The sequence below is a fragment of the Myotis brandtii genome, unplaced genomic scaffold (genome assembly GCF_000412655.1).
Source record: "Myotis brandtii unplaced genomic scaffold, ASM41265v1 scaffold1171, whole genome shotgun sequence".
NCBI lineage: Eukaryota > Metazoa > Chordata > Mammalia > Chiroptera > Vespertilionidae > Myotis > Myotis brandtii.
Window position 1 is genome coordinate 976,581 of NW_005354055.1, and position 11,213 is coordinate 987,793.

General features: G+C 33.9%; 1 protein-coding gene across 4 annotated transcripts in view; it reads right to left on the minus strand.

The window, feature by feature from the left end:
• RNGTT (RNA guanylyltransferase and 5'-phosphatase) overlaps positions 1-11,213 on the minus strand; it is a 198,369-nt gene that overhangs the window by 79,238 nt on the left and 107,918 nt on the right. For 3 of the 4 annotated variants that reach the window (XM_014530074.1, XM_005858392.2, XM_014530077.1), the window contains 2 exons: positions 7,965-8,024; positions 277-377 (listed from right to left, as the gene is read on the minus strand). In XM_014530074.1, the coding sequence (XP_014385560.1) occupies positions 277-377; positions 7,965-8,024 (161 nt within the window). The remainder of the gene's footprint in view (positions 1-276; positions 378-7,964; positions 8,025-11,213) is intronic. The other variant, XM_014530073.1, reaches the window with a different exon arrangement.

Here is an 11,213-nt window from a genome sequence, read left to right on the forward strand (position 1 = left end):
ATGGGGGGGAAAAAGAGGAACAACTGTAATAATCTGAACAATAAAGATTTATTTAAAAAAAAATAAAAGGATGCTACAAAATGTTAACTGTAATAGGTCAAAGAAGAAATCTGTGAAAATGAGGTAGATGTATAGATATGTGTATAAAGGATATTGTAAAATATAGCATTTTAATTTTTTGTAAAGTATATGTAAAATGTCGAGTAAACAATGTAGCCTTAAACAACTAGTAGTAGTTCACATAAAAATGGTGGGGGAACAAAGGTGCATATTTACCCTTCTCCTCCCATTCTTGTTATCTTTAGGCGAAAATCCACAGAATTCAGACTGGGAGGCTTCCATTTTAAAATATCATCACATCGACCAGGTCTGTATTTCTAAAGAGAATTGAAATGATAATAGTTAAAAAGAAGATAAGAAATTAACATTTGACTTATTCAATATAGTATGTTACTTTTTAATAAGCAAAATTACTATTCCTTTCCAAATATAATTTTTGTTATGTTCAACTGATGAGTAAAGCTAGATATCTACCTTCTTATTGATGGCCTTTCCAATTTTCCTGCCAAAGTATGTAGACCCTTATTTGTGAAAGTCCAGAAAAAGAAGGAAACTTGTTATTCTTTCTAATTTTTCTATGGCTTACAGTAAGTTTCATCATTTTTCAATTTTTGGGTTTTTTTATGTTTAACTCCACTGTAGGCTCATTTATAATAAAATTAACCAATGAAATTAGCAAAATGGATACAATTATGTAAACCATCACCAAAATATGCTACATAGCATTTCAATCACCCAAAATTTTTCCTCCTAACATTTGCAGTCAATTCCCCACACCAATTCTGGCAATAATGGCTTTTCTATCACTATAGTTGTGCCTTTTCTAGAATTCCTAAGAAATTTTTAACAAAGATTTTTTTAATTTATCTATGCTGGTGCACATAATGATAGTTTGTCCCTTTTTATTACTGATAGATCCCATTTTATGTATATACCACAAACTGTTCATGCATTTATAAGTTGATGGCTATCTGGGTTGTTCCCAGTTTTAGGCTATCATGAATAATGCTGCTCTGAACATTTTTGTGAACATGTCTTCATAACTCTTGAAAAAATAGCTCAAATTAGAATGGCTGGGTCACATGATAAATGTATGTTTAACTTTATAAGAAATTGTCAAATTGTTTTCCAAAGTGGCTGTAACATTTTCTATTCCTATGAGTAATATATGAGAGGTCGATTTGCTCCTCATCCACCTTAGGCGTAGGTATTGTAAATCTTTTTAATTCTAAAGTATGTCTCATAATTTTCATTTGTATTTTTCTAATAACCAAAGATGTTGAAGATCTTTAATTTGATTAGTTGCTATCTGTGTATGTTCTTGGGTGTAGAGTCTGTTCAAATTTATCCTTGTTCTTACTGGGTAATCTCATTACTCACTTGCAAAAGTTGTTTATATATTCTGGATAAGCAGTCTTGGTTGAATACATGTACTGCAAATATTTTCTACCAGTCTTTATCTTGCCTTTTCATTTTCATAACAATCTCTTTTGAAGAATAAAGTTATTGTTTATTTTAATGAAATAAAAATAATTTTTCTTCCAGCCTTATTGAGGTATAATTGAGAAGTAAGAATTTAAGGTGAACAACATGTTTTGACATATGTATACACTGTGAAATAATCACCACAATCAAGTTAACTAACATATCCATCTTCTCACATAGTGCCTTTTTTTTCCCTTTTGGTAGTAAGAACATTGAAAATCTACTTTCTTACCAAGTATATATTATCACTATTAATTGTAGTCACCATGCTATACATTAGATCTCCAGAACTTACTCATCTCAAAACTGAAAAGTTTTTACCCTTTAATCAATATCTCCCGTTTTCCCCTATCTCCCAGCCTCTGGTAACCACCATTCTATTCTCTTAGTTCGACTTTTCTTTTTTTTTTTTTTATGATTCCACGTATATGTGAGACTTTGGGATATCTGTCTTTCTGTGTCTGGCTTATTTCACTTAGCATAATGTATTCAAGGTTCATCCATATTGTTGTAAGTGGCAGGATTTCTTTTTTAAGGCTGAATAATATTCCATTGTGTGTGTGTGTGTGTGTGTGTGTGTGTGTGTGTGTATGCGCGCGCATACACCAGATTTTCCTTTATCCATTCATCTGTTGATGTGCACTTGGATTGTTTCATATTTTGGCACTGTGAATAATGCTACAATAAACATGGGAATGCAGATACTTTTCCAAGATACTCGTTTTATTTCTTTTGGATATATACTGAGGAGTGGTATTGCTGGGTTATATGGTAATTCTATTTTTTAATTGAGAAACCTTCATACTGTTTTTCATAATAGCTGTATCAATTTACATTCCTACCAACAGTGCACATTCCTTTGCTTCCACATCCTCACCAACATTTATCTTTTGACTTTTTGATAATGACCATCCTGACAGGTATGAGGTGACCTGACAGGTATGAGGTGATAGCTCACTGCTTCTGATTTGCATTTCCCTAATGATCAGTAATGTTGAGCATCTTTTCAAAATCCTCAATTTTTGTAATTTGTGCTTTCTGAGCCCTCTTTAAGGAATCTTTACTGTAATCTTCTATGTTTTCTTAGAGAAATTTTATAGTTTTAGTTCTTATGTTAAGGTATGCAATCCATTTGAGGTTAACTTATTTATATGGTGTCAAATAAGGACTAGGTTCACTGTTTGACAGACAGATGGAAATCCAATTGATCCAGCACCAGTTGTTGAAAAGATTATCCTTTCCTCACTGAGGTGCCTTGGCACCACTGTCAAAACCAATTATTTATAGATACAGAGCTACCTCTATTCTCACCAGTGCACTGCATTGATAAACAGGCCCTTCTTCCTACTAGCAACACACTAGCTCGACTACTGTAGCTTTATACGTTTTGAAACCAGATTATTTATTCCTCAAACTTTGTTCTTCTTTTTCCAAACTCTCTTACCTAATGTAGCATTTATATTTCCACATAAATTTTAAATCAGCTTGTCAATTTCTATGAAAAATAAGTCTACTAGGATTTTAATTAGGATTACACTGAATCAATAGGTCAATTAGGGGAGAAATAACATCTTAATATTGATTATTCCAATTCATGAACACTGCAAATCTATTTATTTAGGCCTTCCTAACTTTCAGCAATGTTTGGTAGTTTTCAATATACAGTTCTTACACAACTTTTGTTAAATTAATTTCTAATAATTTCATTTTTTGTGGTATTATCAACATAAAATATCAGTCAAGTTTCTATAAAATAGCAATCAATAATCCAAGAAAGAAATTAAGAAAGCAATTCCTTTTACAATAGCATCTAAAAGCACAATATACTTAGGAATTAATTTAATCAAGGAAGTGAATGATTTGTATAAAGAAAACTGTACAACATTACTGGAAGGGATAAAAACCTGAAAATGGAAAAATATCCCATGTTCATACATAGGAAGTATGATATTGTGATTAATAACAGGAAATAATTATGGTCCTCCTCCCTCTTTCTGACACAGAGCTCCTAAAACCCTTGGAATTCCCTAAATGATGAGAGTAATAAAGTTCTGTTCTTATGTTCATGAGGATTTTTTAAACACCTAAGAATAGGGGCTGATGGACAAGGGAGCCAACCTTGTGATTAGAGGGTTTGAACTTTCAGTCCCACCCTCCTGAATTCAGGGGAGGGAAGAAGGGCTGGAGGCTGGATCCATGGCCTACAGGTAATAATTTAATCAATCCTGTGTAATAAAGCTTCTGTCAAAAAACAATCCAAGTTGGTGGACACGTGGAGACTAGAGGAGAGTAGCATGGCTGGAGAAGACGTAGAAGCTCCATGCCCCTTCCCCATACCTTGCCCTATGCACCTCTTCCTTCTGGCTGTTCCTTTTACATTAAACCCCTAATTTAGTAAGTTAAGTGTTTCTCTTAACTGTGATCCACTCTAACAAACTAAACAAACATTAGGAACCTCGGATTTATGCCCAGTTGCTAGGAAGTACAGGAAACAACCTGGACTTATAACTGGCAACTAAAGTCTAAGGAGGGGGGTCATTAGAACCTCCAATCTACAGCCTGAGCATGAGACTGATGTCTGAAGTGAAGTGTGGGCAGTCTTACAGGACTGAGACCTCAACCTGTGGAATTTGATGCTATCTCTGGTTAGATGGTGTCAAAGAATTGCTTGTTGGTGCAGAGAAAACCCCTGTCCCACATTGGAACTGATCTCAGAACAGCAATTTAGGGATACTTAATATTTCTAAGATGTCAATACTACCCAAAGCCATCTACAGATTCAATGCAATCCCTAAAGAAATTCTAACAGCCTTTTTTGCAGAAATAGAAAAGCTGATCCTCAATTTCATATGGAGTTGCAAGAGGCCCTCAAGAGTCAAAACAATCTTGAAAAAGGAACAAAGTTGGAGGACTCACAGTTCCCAATTTCAAAATTTAGTACAAGGCTACAATAATCAAAATAGAGTTACTGACATAGGATAAACATACAGACCAATGGAAAAGAATTGAGAGTATAGAAATAAACCCATATGTCAATAGCCAATTGATTTTTTAACAGGAGTCCTAAGTCCATTAAATGGAAAAAGAGACTACTCTCTTCAATAAATGATGCTGAAACAGCTGGGTTTCCACATGCAAAACGAATGAAGTTGGATCCCTACCTCCCACCTATACAAAAATTAACTAAAAATGGACTAACAACCTAAATACAACAGCTAAAACCACAAAACTCCTAGAAGAACACAGGGGTAAATTTTCATAATCTTGAGTTTGGCAGTAGATTCTGAGATATGACACTAAAAGCATGAGTAGATGTTTTAAAAAAGATAAATTGTACTTCATCAAAATTTTAAAAACTTTTGTGCATCACAAGACATTATCAAAAAAGTGAAAAGGCAACCTATAGAATTAGGGAAAATATATGTAAATCAGATATCTCATAGGACCTTAATATCTAAAATAAAGAATTTGTAAAACTCAACAACAAAAAGACAAACAACCCAATTAAACAACTGTCACAGAACTTGAATAGACTTTTCTCCCCAGAAGATATACAAATGGCCAATAAGCACATGAAAAGATGCTCACTATCATTAGCCAGGAGGGAAATGCAAAAAATGCAAATCAAAACCACAATAAGCTACCACTTCAAACCTGCTAGGGAGGCTATCATTTTTTCCAAAAAAAAAAGGAAAATAACAAGTATTGGAGAGGATGTGGCGAAATTAGAAGCCACATACTTTGCTGTAAGGAATATACAATGATGCAGCCACTCTGGGTAACAGTTTGATGGTTCCTCAAAAAGTTAAACATAAAATTACCCTAGGATTCAGCACAACCCCACTCTTAAGTACACATCCAAAAAAACTGAAAATGATATTTACATGCTTATATTCACTGCAGCATTATTTACAAGTCAAAAGGTGAAAACAACCTACATTTCCGTCATCATATAAATGGATAAACAAATTGTGGTATATACATACAATAGAATAATATTCAGCCATAAAAAGGAATGAAGTTCTGATATAAGCTACAAAATGAATAGATCCTAAAAACATTATGCTAAGTGAAATAAGTCAGACACAAAAGGACAAAAATTGTATGAGTCCACTTATAAGAAATATCCAGAATAGGCAAATTCACAGTGATAGAAAGTAGATTAGAAACATAAGGAGCTGGGGGGTAGGGAGGGAGAAGAGTTATTGCTTAATGGTTAGAGAATTTCTGTTTGGTGTGATGTAAAATTTTGGAAATAGTGGAAATGGTTGTATAAACTGTCTATATAATTAAAGAGACTAAAGGAAAAAATGTTTAAAATGTATTCTAGAAACATAGTAAAAAGAAAATACTTTACTTGTGTGGCTTAAGGACTGACTATAGAAGAGTAAATCCTATAAGACTTAAAGAATATTCACTCATGCACACTTGCAGCATGAAGTAAATATGTGCAAAACATAGGAGTAGGAAAATATAGGATCAACTGAAGGAGAAGCAAGTACGTTGATTCAGCTAGGGCATTACGGGGAGTGGGACCATATTATAAAAAGGATATTAAGGAAGGAAAAACTGCTAAGTGTTCTCATTACTAATACATTCTTAAAATATACAAGTCAAACTACATTCTAACAGATTTTTATAAGTTTTAGGAAAAAATGCATAAACCCTTGTCACAGGATCACTTATTTCAAATAGAAGTCCATATAATGACAAATTTAGTATAACGTTAGTTTTGCTAAAAAAGACAAATCACTGGAGTTGATAGGAAAGATATCAGTAGCAAATTTAAGAACATAATATATGCTATTTTCCCCTACGTCTTATGTTGAAACATGAATGAATATAAAATCAAAAATATAATATTTCAATGAAAGTTTTTACCCTAAAAGATTCTTTTAGGTAACATATATACTTCAGGATGATCACAAATAAATCTTAGACTTGCTTAATATAATTTTTTTATAAATGCTAAAATTGAAAAATTTTCTAATTGTCAACCTATTAATGAAAAGAATCTGGAAAAATTGTCTTTTTTTCTTAAAAAGTGTACCTGACAGAAATGTCACATACCTTTAATAAGAGTGGTTCATGATGGTAGTGAGGGGGGAAAAGAGTAAGGGGAGAAAGGAGTGTAACTGTCCCACCCCAACCCCATTCACAACCTCTGCCAAGGGAATGTCATACTTACACACAACCATCATTTACTTCTGTTCCTTATTTACTTCTGACAATGCATATGAGACCACTTAGAAACCACTACTAATCTAAGTTATGAAATTAAGGAAAGATTAATGATTGTATAGTTTTAAAATACTTTATAATAGGTAACTAACAAACCCTAAAATAATTTTAATATGTGATATTATTTGTACAATAAATGTTAAATATCTTTTACATTCTTCTCTCTGGAAATCAAGATTCCATCTTGACTAATGAAAATACAGCATGTAAAAAAAAAAATACAGCATGTACCAACCAACTCTTCTGTTCAAATAAGCAATAATTCAGAAACTTTAGTCATTCCTCTTCTCACAGCACATTAAATCATTTATTTTAATTTGAAATTCTGGACTTGATTGGGAATTTCAAAACACATTTATGAAAATTAATAAAATGTATAAAAATGTTAGAAAAGTATATTTTTAAAATACTAGAGTTCTCAATTACTGAATGTAAATTCAACAATGACATAGATTCCATGATTAAAATATATTTAAACACCTATTAGAATGTAAATTCTACTTCAGCAAAAATTCTATCTAATTATATGCCTACGAAATACCTAGTAAAATGTTCCATAAACACTTAATAATAAAAATAATAAAATGCAAAAGTTTAAAATGTACTACAAAATATTAGTCTCAGGTATAGTTAACTTTATTTTTAAATGAATTATTTTAGATTATGAAATTATTTAAATTAGCAATATTCATGAAACATTATGTATATCAATTATTAAAAAGATTCCTCTTTTTATAATCTCCAAAATAATAAAGGCAAATGTATTACATAATACAGGGATTTAAGCCTTTTAAAAATAAGTACTTGTGAGTTATCAAATGAAATGCAGAATCTTGCTCAAATATAAACAAGGATACAAAAACATTCTTTCAAGCTACATGTTCCAATGTATAATTAGGGAGTAGTGCATTTCAATTTTATTAAATTCGCTAGCATATATCTAAATAAAAATAATTATAAAAGCTATATTTAACTGATACATACAATACTTAGTTCTATAGAAATAAATCTGATTTTATCAGATGAACTCTCAAATAAAAATTGGGGATAGGTTATGTCTAAAGACAATTACTACTATAACCTGAGATGTCCCATTATCATAAAAAATGTAATAAATGAAAAAAAAAGTAATAAATGCAAATGTCAGGCAACAAAGAAATGTTTAGGAAAATGTTTACCAAGTAAGAGTAGAGCCTGGCTTTAGAGGTAGAGAATGGCCATGTGCCAAAGAGAAGTCTCTAAAACAAAAATAAAGAGAAAACAAAATGGAGGCATAAGTGATATTATTCTGTGGAATAAAGCAATGATTCTCAACTAAGAGGCAATTTTGCCCTCCAGGGAATATTTGGCATTTTTGAGTAGTCACACTGGGGAAGGGAGGGAATGCTACTGCCATCTAGTGGGTAGAGGCCAGGAATGTTTCTAAACATCCTGCAACATACAGGCAGCTGGCCACAACGAAGAATTATCCTGCTCAAAATGTCAATTTTACCAAAGTTGAAAAACCCTGATGTAAAGGAAGATAACAGTAATAATAGCAATAACAGCAAGATATTTAGTTCCTCTTTGTCTCTAATAACTACCTACTCCATGATTTTAAGCAGTTCAAAATGTGGGCTTCATCCAGCTTGCTTGTAAAAATGTAATACCATTTTGCTTGCCTAAAACAGAACGTCTACACCAGAAATACCTAAAATGCTTTGCAGCCCTACTCTACAACTTCCACTAGTAAGTGACCAGATATTTTAACATAATACATATTCCAGGCCCTACACTAAAACCATAATGCTTTCTTCACAAGGATCACACCCTGAAGCTAAGAAAGATCCTTGGCCTTACCACAATATTAATTTTATTATTGTTGTTGTTCTAGCATTTTGTTTTAAAGAAAACAGAAGAAATTCTAATTATTAAGGCTACTAAATAGAAGAGTAAAACAACTCTAGATTTAGTGACTTGAGTGGATTTTTTGTCTACGTTTCACTTAGAAACAAACAGCAAATAGCTATTGTGTAAAACAAAACATAAATACCCTCCTATAGAGAAGGAAAGTCATTCATTCAATACTAAGTATCTACTATGTGCTTGGTACTATACTAACTGGAGAAGATATGAGCTGAACCACATGAGGCTTTTTAATCTATTCCTCAACAAATATCACAGAAGTGCAAAAATGAACACACGAGTTGCTAAGTAAGTATAACAGAGAAACATCAAAATCAGTGGGACAGGGGTAAAGAAAGTTTTCTTGAATAAGAGAAATGCATGGATTGAATTTTAAAGAACAATTAGCTTACAAGAAAGTTCCAGGAATGTATTTGAGCTGAGGAGGTATGATCAAGTTTTCTGAGACTAAGTTGGCTCACTACTCTATGCTGTTAATGACATAGAGAGGGAAAAGCCATTCTAAAAAAAAATATGTCAAGTCAATCACTTAAATTCCATTCTGAAAAGTCACATCCTTGGTAGAAATAGTAGGGAGAGGTATCAGGGAAAGAAGCAGGGGGCTGGGGGGAGGGGGCACGATGGAGAATTCCACTTTCAAAAGCTTGCTGACATTTCTCATTTACTTAAAAACATTTTCCTGCTAATTATGGAAACTGAGGTTGTGATTTGAGAGTAAAATTACTAGAGAACTGATGAAACTTCTTGGCTTATTCAAGTTGGAAAATTACTCAAAAATACATTGATTACTATTTTTATTATCTCATTCACAAGTCTAATTAATTTGTCCTGGCTGTTGTTTCAATATAAAAAAACCTGTGGCTTACATTTCTAATGAAACAATTTGTTAAGACTATAGTTACACAAAGACTTCTGAACATTCAGCTTTGGTTTCTATATCTGGGTAGTTTCATAGAACTATAAGTGATTTTATAATTTAACCAATTAGGAAATTGGGGTAATGGAAAGTTAAATGAAAATACCTCATTAGTATCAAGACTAGTTACTAGACCTGGGTAAAAATACTAGAAAAATGGAGGGCCCTGAAAGCATGAAGTAAATTCCCTCTTTTTATAGATAAAAAACAAATTGATAACCAGAAAGGTTATGACTTCTCCAAAATGTTCCCAAATCACTGTAACACAGAAATCTTTCTACAACAATATCAAAATAAACTCTATCATTTATCCAAAGCAAATAATTAAAGACTAAAAAGGTTGGGTTAGATGATCTCATGAGTTGAGAATATAAAACTGTTCCAAAGGAAACCAATTATAAGTCAATTGTTTTCTAATTATTCTTAGTCTAGTTGTGTGTGGAGTTGTAAGTAGGAGGAGAAAGCAATTGGTAAGTGGCCTGGCTAGCTTCCTGGTAAGAGAGCACTCAGAAAACCTAATAAACTTCTTCAGCAGCTAAACCATTTAGCCTGTCTCTACCACTGGGGCACCAGGGAGAGCCTTCCTGAACCAGGTATCCTGTCTTGTCTTTAGCATATGCCTAATCTCCCAATGCACCCTGACCCTACTCTCTGTGTCCACTCTAATGCTTCCCCTAGTCCAGGGGTCCTCAAACTGCGGCCCGCCGAAAACATTTATCTGGTCCACCGAGTGTTTTTGCCGCCGCTGCCTGTCCTGCTTAGCAGCCGACTCGTCCCAGGCCCGCAGTGCGCATGTGTGGAATGTCTGAGGGACAGTGAACTGGTCCCCTGTTTAAAAAGTTTGAGGACCTCTGCCCTAGTCCATCAGTCTGCACACTTTTACCTTACACACCGTAATGTAATTTGCTGCTATGCCAAATTTCTTCACAGAATGCTAAGCCCATTTGAGGGCAGAACTCTGTCTTTATTCATTGTTATGATTTCTAAAACTCAGCAATGTATATGACATACAGATGACATTTATCAGATGAAAGGGTAAGTTAATATATTCCACAACCCAGGATTAACTTTCACTCAGTATCCAAAACTACTGTCATCTGGTATAAAATTCACTAACTTTTCAAGCTAGCCAACTCATAGTTTCTCCTCTTCTCAGGTAGACACATCCTATCTAATAAAAGACAAAAAGGGTAATTAACCGTACCTCGGCTACACTTCCCATGGGCTAATCAGGGCGATATGCAAATTAACTGCCAACAAAGATGGCGGCCGGCAGCCACACAGCTGAAGTGAGCAGGAGGTTTGCTTGCTCCAGTGATGGAGGAAGCCAAGGTTCCCCGCCTGCTGCGGCCCGGCTCTGAGCCCGAAAGCAACAGCTCCAAAAGCAACAAAGTTTCAATTATAGAAGCCAAACAAATCCCAGGTACCTGCTTTCAGCCAGCCGCGGCCTCAGAGCTGGGAGCGCCAGTGAAGGCAACAGAGTTTCAATTATAGAAGGAAAATATATCCCAGAATAAAAGAAAAAAAGGAGAGGCTGGGAGCTTCAGTCACAGGCCAGCCTGAAAACGGCCCTCAGCCCCTCACCCAGACTGGCCAGGCACCCCAG